At 39.8% G+C, this 17,894-nt stretch overlaps 1 protein-coding gene across 1 annotated transcript in view; it reads right to left on the reverse strand.

The window, feature by feature from the left end:
* Window positions 1–17,894, reverse strand: part of PLB1 (phospholipase B1) — an 86,271-nt gene that overhangs the window by 29,664 nt on the left and 38,713 nt on the right. The window contains exons 29-41 of the mRNA XM_058836019.1: window positions 17,650–17,710; window positions 16,875–16,933; window positions 15,025–15,092; window positions 14,007–14,050; window positions 12,700–12,808; window positions 8,947–8,998; window positions 8,722–8,802; window positions 7,563–7,637; window positions 7,061–7,161; window positions 6,154–6,235; window positions 5,625–5,729; window positions 3,898–3,993; window positions 2,732–2,803 (exon numbers count right to left, since the gene is read on the reverse strand). Of these exons, the coding sequence (XP_058692002.1) occupies window positions 2,732–2,803; window positions 3,898–3,993; window positions 5,625–5,729; window positions 6,154–6,235; window positions 7,061–7,161; window positions 7,563–7,637; window positions 8,722–8,802; window positions 8,947–8,998; window positions 12,700–12,808; window positions 14,007–14,050; window positions 15,025–15,092; window positions 16,875–16,933; window positions 17,650–17,710 (1,005 nt within the window). The remainder of the gene's footprint in view (window positions 1–2,731; window positions 2,804–3,897; window positions 3,994–5,624; window positions 5,730–6,153; window positions 6,236–7,060; window positions 7,162–7,562; window positions 7,638–8,721; window positions 8,803–8,946; window positions 8,999–12,699; window positions 12,809–14,006; window positions 14,051–15,024; window positions 15,093–16,874; window positions 16,934–17,649; window positions 17,711–17,894) is intronic.

Consider the following 17,894-nt stretch of genomic DNA (forward strand, 5'->3'; position numbering starts at 1 on the left):
CAAGGAATGAAAAACTCTCCAACTATATACCAGTGGTAGGTTACCTACATCCTATTCCTGGTGAGGAGACTTTTCCCTGCGGCACTTATATAGCATTATATGGATGACATCTTTGTCTGTGCACTGCAAAAGGCTTACCTAGATGCCACACTAAGCAAGACCATCCAAAACATCGAAGAGGCAGGCTTCTAGATTCACGAGACAAGATCCAGTACACCTGCCCCCAGACCTACCTTGGACTTCAGATCTGTGAGCGGACCGTCACACCCCAGCAGCTCTCCATCCGGGATGACCTGAAGACCCTATGGTATCTCCACCAACTCTGTGGGTCCATCAACTGTGTGCGTCCCCTATGCATGTGCTGGGGATAACAATGGAGGTCCTCATGCCATTGTTCAACCTTCTTCGCAGCAGTGGGCCCTCATGCCCGAGACCCGAGTGTCCATCACCAAGATTTAGGAGGCCCTGTCCTCGCAGGAAGCACATCACTTCGAGCCAAGCCTGCCCTTCCAGATGGCAGTCCTAGGTAAAACTCCATGGTTTCATGCTTTTATTTTTCAGTGGGACACCCAGATGAAAGATCTCCTAATCATTTTAGAATGGATGTTTTCCCACAATCAAGCTACACAGACAATCACTACCTGTCAAGAACTGATAGCCGACTTAATTAAAAGGGGTAGGGCTCGCCTCTGCTCTCCTGCGGGTAGTGAGTTCACATGCATCTTTCTACCATTCACTACTGGGAATCTGGAGCATTTGCTCCAGACCAATGGGAGCCTCCAGTTCACTTTTGATAGCTACCCAGGCGAAATTTCAATCCATTTGCCAAGCCATAAATTGTTTAATTCGGCTTTCAATCTGGTCCCCAAATTAATGCAAAATAGAAAACCTCTCAAGACACTGACAATTTTTACCAATGGTTCAGGGGCATCCCACAAGTCAGTGATGACTTGGAGGGATCCCAGGGCACAGAAGTGGGAGTCTGATGTCCATGTGCTGGTAGAATCCCCACAAATTGCTGAGTTAGCAGCCATCGTCAGAGCTTTTGAAAATTTCCAAGAACCTTTCAATTTGATGACAGATTTGTCCTATGTCACCGGAGTAGCTATGAGAGCAGAACATTCTTTTCTAAAAGAGGTCTCCAATCCAAATTTATACCACTTACTTTCTAAACTAATCTACCTTATCTCCCACAGAAAGCAACCATTTCATACTATGCATGTCAGGTCTCACACTGACCTCCCAGGTGCCATTGCGGAGAGGAACAGGAGAATGGACACCCTAGCCATGTTTTCTGAAACTACCAACCTAACAGATATCTTTGCCCAGGCAAAGATACCCCATGAATTTTACCACCAGAATGTACCAGTGTTAATAAGAATGTTCCAATTGTCCAAAGAGAAAGCGTGGTCGATTGTCATGACTTTCCCCAACTGTCCAAACTACCAGATACCATCTCTAGGTTCTGGGGTCAACCCCCAGGGCCTAAACAGCTGCCAACTTTGGCAAACTGATGGGATGCACTTCCCATCTTTTGGGATGTTGAAATATATCCCTGTGTCAGAGTGCAAACACTGCACTCTCAGGTGCAGTGTTTGCTTCAGCCCACTCAGGAGAAAATGCCAATTACACCATCTGGCATTTTCGCTTTGCGTTTGCTACCATAGGAGTCCTTGAACAAATAAAAGTAGACAACAGCCCTGCTTACACCTCCCACAAGCTAAAAGACTTTCTCAACCAGTGGGATGTGAAGAACACCACAGGTATACCCTTCAATCCCATGGGACAATCAATTGTAGAAAGGACCCATGGTACCATCATGTGGGTCCTCAATCAGCAGTGGGGAGAGACAGAGGTCATGTCTCCCATTGAGAAGCTCTGTAAGGCTCTATTTGCTATTGACTTTCTAAATTGTCCTCTTTCAGAGCCAACTCCGCCCATCTTCCAGCACTTCTCAAATTCATCCTGAGCTAAGCTCAATGAGAAGCTGCTGGTGCTGATCAAAGATCCCAAAACCTGACAAATATCTGGTCCTTTCCAACTGATTACCTGGGGAAGGGGGTATGCTTGTGTGTCAACTCCGTCCAGCCCTAAATGTCTCCCAGGGAAAAACATAAAGCCATACCTAGGCCCTGCAAACATTGTCCCCTCTGAGAATAACTGCTGAAGAAAGGGAGCCAATTGTTCCCAATTGCTGCTGCCTGCATCAGTCATTTCCACTTGCTGGTACCTAGCCACTGTTCTGCAAGTTCAGCAGCTTGTTTTGTAACTGCAGAAGCAGCTTCCAAAGAGTCTGAAACTTGGGGAAATATAATATTCCTATAATGGATCAGGCCAGGTAAACCAACCTGCCACTAATGCAAGAGACGAAAGATTCTGGGTTTTCAAAGCTGCTGTGGTGCCCAAACCTCATTGATTCTGATGGGAAAGTTAATGCGGCATATTCTGTTGTTTGCTGCTTGAGCTGCCTCTGTCCTTCACAAACAACAAAAAACAACCTCTGCTGCAACTGCAAACACACAAATCAGCATGTTGTCAATCAGTATTCACAACACAGCAAAATGGCCATGGGACACCAGCGCAGGTAGATGAGAACACCTGCTCACTCAGAGGTAAACAGAGAATAAAGTTTTAAGTACTTATTCCAGATATACCAAATCCCTGCTCTCTGCAGCAAGCACAAGCAGTACAGCCTCCTGACAGAGAACTTCCAAAATGAGGATATATTTACCTGAGCTGGACAGCCAAGGACGATGTCAGCTGAGAAATCAAATGAGTCTGTTTTCTGGCCTACAGGCTGTAACTAGAAACAAAGACAAAATAACCTATTTTTTTAACCATGTCAGCTCATCTTAAATTTCAAATTCTAATTCATTTCTAATTAAAGAAACTCCGACATAAATATACCTTTCAAATATATACAAAGATGCCTGTATTTACAGACATATCCAAGGCTGAAATGCATATACTTTTCAGAAAGAAAATGGCAACCGCAAAACAAAAGAACAGCTTTAGAAAGAAGCTTAAAATAGGAAGTGGAAAGCTACAGTGGATCAGTTTAAACTCCTGGAGGACTTTGGCAGGCACATGAAGTACCTTGGAATTTTGCCAGAAGGCAAGGTCATAAACTTTCTTCTCTTGCATAAAAGACATCGAGTCCCTCCATTTTTTATAGCTAAGCTGCATGAAGGCATCTCGAACAAAAGGTTGTTTATGTGTAGAAGATAATGCCAAATGTAATTAGAGGTATTGCTTGATTGCAAGCAATCATGTCAGCTTTTAAAATATCCCAAAGTATATGGAAGTTACTATCCAGGATCCAAGATACTGCCTCTGACTGCTGGGTACTACTGCATTGCAACACTAAATAAAATGGGTTTGCTTAAGCAATCTTTAGTGACTCATCTTTATTGAGCTTAACTAATTTCCAAAAGTAGTAAAACCAAACTGAATTAAAGCAACTTTAATTCCTCATGAGACATTAACAACACATGGATTTAAAACAAACTTCTAACTAATCCATTTTAAATTGACAAATTTAAAAGAATTCTTTATTTGATAGTTTCCCATAGCAGTCCATAGAAACACCATCCTTATTAAATACTATCCTGCCTTGCATAAAAATGGATGAAGAAAACTTTCAGTTGCTCAATTGAAGTCACAAAATGACTGATCGTGCACATGCAGCACACCTCCCCTCACCACACACTTTAAGAACCAAGAGATTCTAGTCAGAGGGAAGTGCCAAAGCCAGAAGGTATTTAACTAGTTAAGGAGAGACAAACACACGGTCCAGTCTTATTCAGGCCTTAATTGAAATGCTTATTACAGAGATATTTTAATGGTAGGTGAAGGTCTAGGTGAAGTTCTCATTATATGCAGAGCCTGTCACCTTACCACAGCATTCCACAGAGCCCTGGCAAGCTGAGAATGGCCTTTCTGGCTTGGATGGAAGCAGTCAGGTGCAAAGTAGGAGACATCTGGATTCCCATCCTACAAATAAAAACATAAATTACATCTGAGTGTAGAAAAATCCCCACACTTCCAATCTGGAGTTGCTAAGGCCAAATCAGAACCAGTAAAGAGAGATTCATGTTGCTTGTTCTCCCTGCTCCATTGCAGAAAGTTTCCTGATTATCTGGCAATACAAACTGTACTTAAGCAGACCTATGAACTACCAGAAACACTTAGCAAGAGATGATTATGTGCCTCCATGGGCAGATCCATCCAGAAGCAGCAAAACCACCATTTTCAATTATGGGTACAGTTCCTGTTCAGGTTCTGCAATAAGGATGAGTTCCTCTCCCTGGTTCCAGTTGTCATTAGAACTAGAACCACAGGCAACATTATACTCTGCAGTACCTACTGTTGTGAGTTTTGAAAGGATCAAGAAGCAAGTAAGTGTTTGAAGGCAGCTCAACTGACCATGCACACCAAAGCAATCCCTTTTCTGAACAAAGCTGTAGTGTAATACAGGGTTAATACAGGTACTGGAGGATCTGAAGGAAATGGAGTTTGGAAATTTAAGTAACTTGTGTGTCACATGAATTCGGAGATTAGGGTCACACATGACTGAAACAACTTTTTTTTGTCAGAGCAATTCTTCCTCAAAACTTGAGCAGGCTTTTTTTCAGTGTGGTTGGGCTTGCTTTTTAGAGGACTACTAGCAAAATCTGCATCATGTTTAGAGACAGAGCTTTCAATTCAGGAACATCTGAATTTTGTGTGAGATAAGAAATTAAAAGTGCATCCTGAACTTCTGAACTAATGCTTGTGACATAACAAAAAGAAAAGTTCAGAAATATTTTGCTTCTTCTGTTTTATTTTCTGTGTTCCCTACCCTCAGTACCAAAACCCCTACGGATGACTTTTCATGGGCACCAGTTTCACACACAAACAAAACAAAATGCCTTTGAAGCTTTCAGCCAGTTTTCCAAATTTGTCTGTAGCAGCATCTTGACTTTTCAAACTTTCACCAGCTATTGTGAACGTTTTCAGAATCAGTCCAGTCCAATTATGCCAGAGCAATCCATGCTCAATATTTTGCTCCTCTTAGCTCCAGGTACATATGAAAATAGTTTCAGCTTTAGGGAAAGTTTGAGTCTTTTCCCAGACATACAGCCATTCAAGGAACTAAAATATACATAAACATATACATATAAATGACATAAAACTACTTCCATGAGATCATAGGTAAACTTCCTGTTCTGTCAGATGCAGAAAAATGAGTTATGTGGCATAAAGAGGAGCTAATGTCATAGTCTCCACTGAGCAATGTAGTTATGTTGCTTTAAGAAGTGTAACTTAACTTAATAACTTGGTCTTTTATTAATCGTGTTGTATTTTCAGGAAGAAAAACATTAATGTACTTTAAAGATCATACACAAACAAACTTCTTAAATCAGGTTTTGACTCATTTTCCAAAATAGCAATTGGTATTGACAGAACAATACACAAAACTAAGAACTGCTCACTACATGAAGAAATATGTTGTACTATACCAAAAAGCAGCATCTTCTCGTAAGAAAAGCACTGAACAATGTGAAACTATTTTGAATATAACCTCTATAGGTAAGATACACATCCTTAGTCCTTTAAATGCAGAAATCACCTTTATAGCATACCTGATCAAGAGGAGTCTCCAAATTTTGGAGGAAAGGCTGGATGACCACTGTGAAATTTTCATGAGTGTCATATCTGCCAGACTCTATCAGTCTCTGAATGCCAAGCTGCAAGAAAAAAAAAAAAACAGCCATACTTCAGCATCTCTGCATCGTAACTACATTCTTTGTTTGGGTTTTCTGAAAGCCCTGGAATCAAAAGGAAGTTTTACTTTTGAACTTAAATAGCCACAGACATTGGCAAATGAGGGCTGAGATTCTTCAAAGGGGCTGAGAAGGCTGGAACACAATACTAAAACTGTTTGTAAGGGTTTTGTTGACTAAACTCCCACTGATTAACCTCTCCTAGGAAACATAATTTTTCTGAAGACCTCTTCTGCTAGTTTTGGTCACATGATATGTTTGGATAGCATCAAATGAGCTCTTGCTGACTTCATAGTTTGGGTAAAATATGGATATGATATGTTGCCTGGTAATCAAGAGCTCACCTCTACTGGAAATAGAGTAACTGTACCATTCTTGATAGTCATACCTGGTAAGCTTTGATGGTGTCCCTCACCATTGTTAAATTTTCTGAGTTTTCTTCTCCTGTGAGAACACAGCTACACAGGTAACTGTGGGGGAAGTTAGAGGAGAAAACAAGAATAGAGAGAGTTAAACATGTGACAATGCAGACGCCACCCTTTGTCATCCAATGCCCTCACAACATGAATGTAATAAGGGAATCTGTACAATCATGTCTTTGTGAAAACATCTTATCATCCTTGCTATTGTAATTTCAAACCTTAGTCTTATTTTCTGCCTCACATGAATGATACTACTTGAAGTAATTTTGGTTTCACACCCAGATGTATCGAAGTACTGCACACTGCACAGAGGGTAGTTTGTTTCATTAATTACACCCTGGCATCCAAAGACCCTGCAGACAGACAGAGGTGCACACCAAAGCCCCTGAGGAACTAGAAAACAGGTCTTTGAAATGTACTTCCTGTTTTACTTCTGAGCTGATACCTTTCCAATCAACAATTCCTTTTGCATTTCCAAGACAAGAGAGTTTGTCTCTGAAAGGTCAGCAAAGAATGCAAATTACCCATTGCACTAAAGCCTCAGAAACCGGGGAAACCTGTCTACTCCTCAAATACATCATGTTCCTGCAAATAAAGGCCTGCAAATCTAAATGTTTGTGCACTTCAACCCCATCTTGAAGAACCCTGTATCAGTAACTTTAACCCTAGCCTTTGAAATGTACATTATGTACAGTTCTAGACCTGGAAAACATGTCAAAGCCAATAGAAGGAAAAGCCATCAGGCAGGGTGATGTCAGTACTGCATGAGAAGTCCATAGGCCTGTGCTGCTATTTTTAAATATCAGTTCAAATTATGAGAGAAGCATGGAATGAGAACACATATAGTACAAAAGGAAGTCAAACAAGCCTTACTCTGCCAAATAAGTGGGGCACTGAACTGAAGGGTTCACAAATAAATGTCTCAGAGGGAGGATGTCTGCCACATCAACCAGACTCACTAGAGCTTTTGGAACCTGAAAGGTAAGTCAGACTTTGGTTTAGAAAAAGATGGTTACAAAGCCCATAGTGCATTTATTTTACTCCAAAGTCCAGCCATTTGACACCCCTTCCCTTTCTTCACCATTGGAAGGATAAAAAAACCTAAAAATATAAAAAAAGCAACAAATCCTCCACCAAACTCCCCCAACTCAGCTTTTGATTCTTTTCCCACACCATGCTCAATGTTACTATCTGTCATTTCAGACTGCATCTCACTACTGCAGATAGACAAGACAAAAGAAAATGTTTTATGTAGAAGTCAATAGCACATGTTTGGTACGAGAATGCAAAAATGCCCCACAAAATCAAACAAACAGAAGGGCTAGCATCAGTCAGTCATGTCTCAGTGTGAGCTAGAATGCTGGGATAATTTCACAGTACTTTCCTCCTTGTGCAGAATATCAAGAGTTTCTTGAATCCTTTTGATGTAATTCCCAGCTGAGTAGTGATCCTGATAGAAACAGAAGAGATTATTGTCAAATGGAGACACAAGGAATTTAGTTTGGGAGGATGGAGAATCACATTAATTCACTTCCTTTTCTGCCCTACAATACTGTGGTCAGGAGGATGTTCTTGCTTCTTTCTAGAGACTGGAGATTTTAAACATAGCAATTAATCCAAAACATAGGGAGACTCAGTGAAATTTTGGATTTAAAATAAACCTTGTTGAGTAGCAGCATATTTAACCCAAATCCAATGGGCCCTTCATGTAAAAATGCAGGAAGAAACCTAATCTGAATGCATGCTGAATAGCATAAACCAAGCAGCCATAAGAATGCTCACAGCCAGCTGATAACTCTCAAAAAATTAGGTGAAATCATTGCTAGTCAAGGTCATAACTATAAATAAGGCTATAAAACTTGGCAGCAGCAGCAAAGATGCCTAGCAAGGCTCCTGCAGAAGAAGCACATTTCTCAAGCACAAGGGGCTGCAGGAGAATTGAAAATGCTCATAAGAAGTGAGCATATTAAAAGCAAGAGAGTCAGAGCTGGCAGTGAAAGGTGGCCTCTCCCTGCCGCCTTCCCACTCAACTCCCATGATCTACTTATGGCAGCCCTAAGAAAGGCTTCTCCACAACATTCAAATAAGACAGCACTGCAGCAACTTCCCTCATATATGTACCTCACCAGTTCCTAGCACCTCTCTACACTGTGAGTTATGGCATGATGACAATTGTAGGGTTGGACCGCTTTGAACTACCACTATCATTCTTGGACATCTAAAGAGGCCAAGCTAGCAGCAGAGCAGTTACCACATTAGAGGAGTGAGTCATTTCTTCCCTTCCATTTTTTGCTCACAGTCAAAAAACAGAAGCCAAACCAGTGGTTCTTATCCTGGAGTAAGCCAGAGAAAACAAAACCATCCTACTCTGTTGCTGGTAAGTTTTTATATCAGGGTACTGCCAGCAACAGCCCCTGTCAAAACATACAGCAGCCCATATATAACTCATGTTATCTCTGTGAAGGCTTTATGATTTCTCTTCAGGTGTTTCTATACTGACACCACAGCTTCAGATAACCAGTTCCACTACTCACAGGGTCTTTGCAATAGTTGCACAGATCATTGGCTCCAATATGCACTGTAATGAGCTTCCAGTCAGCACTGAAGTCAATTCTCTGTGCAATAAAGAAGAAAATAATGAGTCTGAATTTCTTTAACTTTGTGATATGCACATGGTGTAATTGACGGTGGATCTGTTGTGTGAAGCAACATCTATTCCTATTCATGCTGTAACTTTACAGGAATCCCAGAAAATTTACCTGATCAGTTTTCATAAGACTCACAAGACTTCTTGCTTGGGCTGGCAAGTGCCTAAAAAGAAGGAGAACTAGTGAGTTCTAATAACACCTGTATTGACAGAACAACATTACCACGCTTCAGACATCTCAAATCAAGCTGTCAGATACCAAAAGGGTTGAATGAGGACACAGTACAATACTCATGTTGCTGTGATCAAATTACAGGTTCACATCTTGGTAATAAAATCAACATTAAATCAAACTTGAATACAGATTTTACTCAAGTTCAGTAATTAATCTGGAACCAGAAGTCCAGGTCCTATCACAGTGTTTAGCACCTAAAACTGCTGAAAAGCCAGATATGGCAACAGCTGTAAGCAGAGAGCCTCTGCAGAGCTAGGCTGCTATCAATCTATTCCTTGTAGACTAAAACAAGGGAATCCCCAGTCTCAATACTCAGCTGACCCCTTGAACACCATGTCCTTGGAAAACATAGGTTTCAGAGCTCACCCTCCTCATTTTTGTAGCCTGGACCCAGAATCAGTACATAACTACACACTGTGTGAAACAGCTCTGTGCACACCACTTTTTCAGGGCAATTAAAAATCCAAGAAAGTTTCAAGATGACTCGGACAAATTAAGATGACAGCCTTGCTGTTTTCCAACAGCCAGGTGAGGACACTCTCTTTTTTCTGTACATACAGATATAAATATATATATACACACAGATAGATATCTAAAGTGCAAAGAGTTTTGAGTTTCACAGGCTGAATGCTTCAGCTTTGTTTGACTGCCCTGACAGGTTGGTCTTCAGAGGAGAGGGAGAGGGAGAGGAATGGGGTCAGAAAGCATTGACCTTCCAGGCAGGTCTGTGGTTCAAAATGAGCTGCATCTCCCTCCAGGCTCTTGTTAAAGACACTGGCTAGCTATCATTTCTGGGAGCATATCAACTGACATAAATAAGCATGACACTTGTTTTGTATGGCAACCAAAGTTCAGGTCCCCTTTGCAATGCTTTATTTACTGTAGGAAAAAGAGAGGTTTCTCATCACCCTTGCCAGCTGAATACTGATCTAAAACTAGCATGGGAGCATCTACTGAGGAATGAGCCCTGTCATACATCTACTTGTGACACAGATACTGTGTACATGTAGTAGTTCTTATCACCATTACCCTTGTCCAACGTAATAACCTACTTATTTATATCCCAAAGCTATCACAAGCCACAAGTGGTCACAATTTCTCATGATCTTACTGTGGAAACCCCTAAGCTAGGACATCATCTTCAATATTGACAGAGAGGAAAACACAAGTTATTGAACTGACTGTCCACAACATATTTGATTTCTCATACAGTGAGTGGGGTGCTGATGCATCCTGAGCCAATGCAGTCAGCAAGATCCAATAACATCTTGAATGAAGTAGTGCCAGTAGCAGTTGAAACCGCCCAGAACTGCAGTTTCAACCAAATTTAGATCTTGACCAATGGAAACAGTTTGCTAATGGGGAAAATACAGATATTCACAATTCCTGACAACTGTTTTCTCCTCCCACTCTTAAATTCTTAACGTCTTTTTTTTTTTTTTTTTCCCCCACATGAAATCAGAGACCTCAGCCAGGCTCTGCTTCATCAACATTATTCAGATCTATCCTTAATTCTAGCACATACTTAAGCTCTTTAGCAACAAACGCAGATAGGCTTAGGAACACTTTGCTGTATGAGATCGGCATTACTACATTTTCACCTAGTTCAATAAAGAGCACTTCAAATCAGCCATGAATTTTAAGAAACCCTTACACCTGGCTTCTATAAGGTGGTAAGGATGGAAAATTATCTGATTTCTGAAATGCCCCAGCACCTCTGGAAAGCACTTTCCAGATTAGCACCATAGAGCAAGACAAGCCAGATAACAATTCTTAAATACCAGCAGTAGCTGATGGACTTTTTTTTGCCCTGTGAATCACTGGAAAATGGGTGGTTTGGGCTGATGAAGAATAAATGCTGATTGCGTCATCATTCCAGGGCCAAACACCTAAAGCAGGAGAAACGTTTCCTTATGTTGCAATACATTTCAGTACTCAACTAGGATGAATTCATCTTCTCAGGTACATCAAGAGCCAAAACATAGAACAGAACCCCAAAAGAAGTATCTCAGAGCTCAGGGATAGTATTTTATAGGACTTTACTTTTGCATAACTTTCTGCAGAGAGTTATGAGACAGAGAAACAACAGAAGACAAGCAGAAATCTGGCATGACTGTTGTCGGTGGCTCCTTGCTGAATGTTTACAAAACATGGTTACGAAACAAAGACAGCTCTATTTCATCATGTTATCCAGTCCAGTAACTTGCAGGGGAAGAGAGAAAACTAATTGGTATAGATGAAGTAGGCAATTTTCATTAGACTAGCATCCATCAACTGATTTCAAACAGCTAACAAATAGCTATTTAATAGCAATGCCTCAGTTGCTGATACAAGCTGCCTCAAGTCATAATGGTGACTTAGACTCTGTATCCTGCTTCAAGTCCTCCCACCAAAACAAAAAGACTCTTTTAGGATTTAGCTGATAAAGAATATGAGACAGACATCCCTCTCTTTCTTTCATGCAACAAACAAAAACTGGAGTTAACTGGATATATGCTGCATACAGTATGTTAATAAATTCTTATTGATGGCTGATGCACATTTCACTGACATACGCAGTTACATTTGGTCATCATCAGGTAAAAAAATGACTTCTTTCAGTTCTGTGGTGGCTGTAGAATATAGCAGGGGACCTAGAACCCTATTTCTGTCAGGAAATCCAAGTATTTACTAGGGTTAGCAGAATTAGTCAGAAGTTACACAAGGCCTACAGGAGAGCAATAAAAAACCCCTGATGAATCCTAATAATCTTTGCTTAGATATAGCAAACACAAACACGTCTTGGCTTCTGAACTTCACTTCCAAGACTCCTTTGGGAAGTAAGATGAATTTTTCTTTAAACAAACAACTTAAGGTCTGGGTAACAGCAATTCACAATGTCAAATCCAGGTATCATTTGCCAGATTCTGTGCCCAAACTATGACTGAATTCAAGCAGCCATCTGTTTTGTTAATTAAACAGCACTGACTTTGAATAAAGGGATTTCTAGGATAAGCAATATAGCAACACTCAACTCATGCAGCTTCCCAGGTGTCACTAAAAGCGAAGAGCCAAATACAGGTGACTGCAAGACATTACAATCCCTATTAAGGTGGAAGAACTGGCTCCAACTGCACCAGGTCTGCAATACACCAAAACCCACGTATTACCATTAGTAATTCTCTTTTCTTAAGATTCCAAACTGGCTTTTCCCCATCTCTCTCCTGTCCGCTCCTTCTTGCTTATCCAGAAACCTGAGGCCAGAATAACATAAGATTTCATCCTGTTTTACTCCTAGTTTCTCTTTATCAATTCTTTACATGTTCAATTTCTAAAAACATTCACATTCTCTGAGATTTATTGACTGATAAATAGATAAATGAATAGAAGTTGAACACGAAGAGTAGAAACCTCAAAACTGTTTCTGCCAGTTTCTTGTTTGTGGATTTCATAATCAGGACTGTTAGTTTCATTTGAAAGTCCAGCTTTGAAATAAATCCATATGTTTAACATGTCTTGAGCCAATTTCTACTCTAACTCAACTGGTTTTGCTTGCTCTTCAGAGCAAGTTGTGACAGCACATAAGACAGTTGAAAGCCAATTAGATAAAGAATCCATCACCTGCAAATGTAAAACAAAAAAGCTACGTACTCAGCCTGTGCTCCAGGAACCGCCTGGTTAAGGAATGCATTGGAATCATTCTCACCCTTGGCACCAGTTGAGTAACCCATGATCATAACATTGAATTCTCGAAAGATGTCTGAAAAACAAAGGTGGCAATGAAGGCAAAAGGATTCCAGCTGCTCCCTGTCTACAGGGACTAGAACACACCAGCACTGCCACAGTTTTTCTCTCTGACAGGACAGCTGCAGCTGGTCAATTAGATGGATTCACCAAGCAGTGGGGAGAGGGATCACCATCTGCAGTGACTCAGACAGCAGTGTGCTTGCAGTGCCCTGCACTGACACCAGCAGATAAGATGAGCAGAATTGAGGACTACTGTATGCGGTTTTCTCTCATGCTTAGTGGTTAAAGCCTAAAATAAAATTCTCAGTCATATGATGTTGACTTTATGAAGCGAGTGTGATGGATCTTTCAACCCAGCCAGAGCTGGTCTTCAGCTAAAGCATCTAGGTCTCTTCACTGCTATGCAAAATCTCATACTACTGACAAATATGAAGAACAATGCCTCAGATGCATGGTTCTCATGTTCTCCATGGTAGCTTCCAAAAGAAGTTGACAGAGTAACTTATAGCTGAGAGTGAACATGACCACATTGTAAACTATAAAATCTACTTCAAAGACTGAGCTTAACCACATTTTAATAGGGCTTTATCAAATGTAATAGAACTCAATGAATCAAATAATTGTTTATTCTAATTATACTCCTGTTACATTCTGCTTAAAATAATGGTCAACACACAAAAGAACTGTTTACTGGCCCTCTTCAAATGGAAGTTTATTATTACAGCTGATCCAAATTGAAACTCGAGTGGCTTTACATCAACAACAGACTGAGCTATATAAAGTTGCAGGTTTCAGTGAAGAGAAAGTTAAAATTCCTTTCAGGTTACATGTATGAGGCAGCTTTATTTACCAAAGAGGTCTACTCTATGCAAATATTTTGTCTGGAAAAATTGTGATGGAATATTTATTAAAAGCAAATGTTAAGTACCTCAAGACCATGGACATAGCAAGGTTATTTAGAAATTCAAATACTACTCACCAAAGAGTTGAAAAGGGAGAGGGAAAAGAAAGTAAGGGAATTTCTATCTGCTCTCAGATAAAGGCAACTTCTTATTTTTTAATTGTAGGATACTGTTTCTTTTAAAAATAGTTCTTGTTAATTACACTAAAGCAGCTTTGAGATACTTAAAAGCTTTATATAAACCCATCAGAAATGAGTCCACTGCATCTCCTCAATCTTGCCATTTATATCCAGCAAAGCATTTACTTACTAGGTAGAGTTGTCACATTCTCCAACGACTCATCTCCTCCAATACTAAAATGAGAAGGAAAAATCACAGTGATTCATCTCTTATCTGGACACAGACAATAAAAAAAGTGAAAACCTGGCACACATCATGAGGAAAAGCAAAGGGTTATTAATTTGGTAACTATCATTCTATCAGAATCCATGGAGAGGACACAAATGGAAGTGCTGTTGGGGAGAATAGGTGAGGTTTCAGTGGTGAAGATGCTTATCAGAAAGATTTAATGCTCTTGCAGATGTACAGAGGTATAGTCAATCATTTAGCAAGTGGTAGAAAAATTCTTGACATAGCCTCATACTCCAATGATCATGCCTTAAGTACTGCAGATTAGAAGATCAACTTTGAGGCCCATTCCAGCCTCATGAAGCTCCTCTAAGGCAACACCAAACACAGCCCTTGAATGACAAGAGAACTTCAGCAGTAGCTTCTCACTCCTCCTGCTTTCTGTACAGGGATACATTTCTCCAGCTTTTGTGTTGACAGGACATACTGAGGCCACACTCCAGCTTACACAGAGGCTTTAGTACAGCACAGAACTGCTTCAGTCAATATCAGTAGAGCTATATTACAACAGCGAAACAATTTAGTCTTTTATGACTGTGTGTTGCTATATGTGGCAAAAGTTCTCTGGCCAAACAATTTTCCATGACACTACAAAAAGTTTAGAAATAGAAAACTTTGAGAAGATGTCCTAAAACCAGCCAGTTCTAATTTGTTTTGTAGATTTCCAACCTGACATCCCAACATAAAAATCAAACAGTTGCACGCAGACAAAAATGAAAGCATGAGAGATATCAAAAAGCTTGCTTAAAATCCACTGCTGAAAATGCTTTCTGTCAAGCTACCCTAATGACAAATGCTGGATCTTGATACGCCTTCAAGACATTCAACATTTCAAGAAATGCTAGCCTGAGAAGTAACCTTTTTTTCAGCTTTCTGACATCTGAAAGACCCAAAACACATCTTTTGGCTGAAGACTTACCTCCAAGACAGTCCCCAGTATTGAGTGGTCACATCCTGGAGGGTATCTGAGGCAATTCCTGTACCAGCCTAGACATTATTTTTCATTAACCAAATAAAATAAAAGCACAATTACTAATGCCATAGTAACTTGTAATAAAAATACATAAACAAATACAATTTACTAATTTAAACAGAATTACATGGTTGTTTTATTTACTTTTTAATTGAGTGGATGTCTTGCAAAGCTTTAAAAGGCATCTGGCTTTTCCCAAACCTTTCTCCTGAAGAACACAACAGTACCTTTCATAATTATTTACAAGTATCATATTGTATAAATGACATACAATGTATGATGGAGCTGTGGAACAAAGACATGGGTCTAGATGAGCTAAATAACTCTTATTACGTTACTCAACAGTGATGAAAACATCTCAGTCAAACACATAAAACTTTCTGGCTAATGATATGAAACACTACATGAACTCAGCAAAGAAAGTAAGTATATATAAGAAAGAATCACCATAATTCATATACTCTAATTTGAAAACCATTGTGCTAAATTGAAAGACTTATAGCAGAACTGGAGCAAGGAGGAAGCACTCTCTACACTTAACCTGAAGAAAGAGGCAAGCTACCCTTCTAAAACACCTCCAAAATTCAGAAGCAGAGTTCCTGACAGCTGTGACTATATAATTTCATTCTAAATCTAGGTGCAAGATAATACTTCAGTACCATACAAGACCAGGCAGCTATTTGCTGCTACCTTAGATTAAACCACAATACTACATTTTCTTCTGTGTATAAACTTCATTGAAATAACAGAAGGCTGGTGTTCAGAATAACTATGCACAGCCCAAATGCAGCTCTGAGACAGCAATACACCACTGAATGTTCTGTGAAAGCAGATTTTATTCCTACAGACTACACTCAGAAGCAGAAAGACCTGCAGGGCTCTACAGCAACCATATACAGAATATTTTCTATTTGTTAACACTGCAGGTTTACATCAAAGTGCTTCTATTTATTTCACTAGCCTCCTGTGTGTAGGAGTTGTAGCAACACGTCTGCCAGAGAATTGTAAAGGGCTCATGGTTTGTACACACAACGTGTTTGTTGTTAAGGCTCAGATTCAGACAAAACTATGTTCCAATAACATCTTTCTGTCCAGTGTTTTCTTTGACCTGGATATAGAACTTCAATCTTCGACCAGTATGAGAACATAAGGCAGAAAGGCATAACTGGAATATAGGATGTCTGGATTTTGAAATATATTCCTTCTTGACTACCAGAGATAATCATCAGCAGCAAGAACTGTATTGTGATCAAATAATCAGTTAAGAGTTAAAACAGGTACAATAAAATTACTGAATATCTTCTGAAATGCACTGAGCCAGAGGGTTCTCACCCCATGCTTCCTTATCTCATTAATGCTAAAATTATTAAAATGCTATTATCCAACACCATTTTGTTGCATTGTGTTCCTGAAAGAACCAAGGCTAAAGAACAGGCTCATCAGTCCATTCCTATTCAGGAAAAAACTTTGAAAAGCACAGTAACTTAAGCCTTGTGCTACGTCCCATTCATTTCAACAGCATCTGATCTCCTCTGCCTCCAATTCAGCAAACTATCTAGGCACCTCTTTAAAGGATTTGCCTGTGTTTTTGCCCGAATTCAAAAGCATGTGAAAGTGGGGAGGGGAACAGAGCATTGAAAGACTGACACCTTCTTTCTTGATCTAGCTGCTAGATCTATTATCATCCATGAATGGACAGATCTTTGCTTCTGGGTACAATAGCTATTTCTCCTCCACTGGAGCAGGCACATATTTGTTGTTTTACCAAGAGAACGGTAAAAAAAACATCTTCTTACCGTCAAAGAATCCCCAAGGGCTGCTACAATTTTCACATCAGCTGGCTTTAGGGAATGCACTGCAAAGGAAAGAGATACTGTTGAACCTGATTAGGAAATAACTATTTTTTTTCTCTACTGTGTATGTGAAATATGTCACTGTGCATTGTAATGCTCTGTCACATTGTTTTTGCAATACTGAAGTGATAAATCAGAAGTCCTTTCCAGCTCATCTCTTGTGATTGTAGCACCAACATATGCATATTATTCAGTATTACAATGGTTAACATTGCTACCAAAAGGACAGAAGAGCAAGGAGCAAATAACAATTAGTGGCAAACAATATCCATCACCAAAGTGAAGGTAAAACAATGCATTACACAAAGCAGGAACAGCACAATAAAGATATAGAAAGACTCAGGAAATGACAATATGAAGTTATTTGAAAAAGCAAATACTGCTAAATTCAGTAACATCAATGAAACTGTATTTCCTGTTTCTTTCCATGACATTTAGGTGGAATAGCTTATAAGCTATGTCAGCACACAAATTTGGATTTTATCACAAGTTATTTTGAAGTTCTCCACTGGCAATGAGTTCAGTGAAGCTACTTAGAATGCTACTTTGTGTGACAGTGTGGCATTGTATCTGTTAAGCATCTGCTGAAAAACATGACATCCTTTCTGAGCAATGTTTTTCACAGTGCAGCAACCATTTCAGGAGAAAAAAATTAACACTCATCTTGAAGGACAGCTGAAGGTAATTCAACCTCTTAATGTAAAACAGGCAAGACTACCTGAAGTTGCAGGAGGGGAAGATGGAGACCTGTCCTCACATAGCAGCTGGCTTCCATAATTCTAAAGAGAAAAAGAAAGCTGAACAGCATTTGGCTACAAATACAGTCAGTAGTAACTAGGATCCTCCCAGCAGAGGCCAGGTGGATAAACTGGAACCACTTTAGCATGTAATTAACTAGACAGGTCTTGGTTGCTCAGTTCAATAGTAATATTCAATTATGACTGATGAGTCGGAAGAACTCAG

This window comes from Poecile atricapillus, chromosome 3 (assembly GCF_030490865.1).
Source record: "Poecile atricapillus isolate bPoeAtr1 chromosome 3, bPoeAtr1.hap1, whole genome shotgun sequence".
NCBI classification, from domain to species: domain Eukaryota; kingdom Metazoa; phylum Chordata; class Aves; order Passeriformes; family Paridae; genus Poecile; species Poecile atricapillus.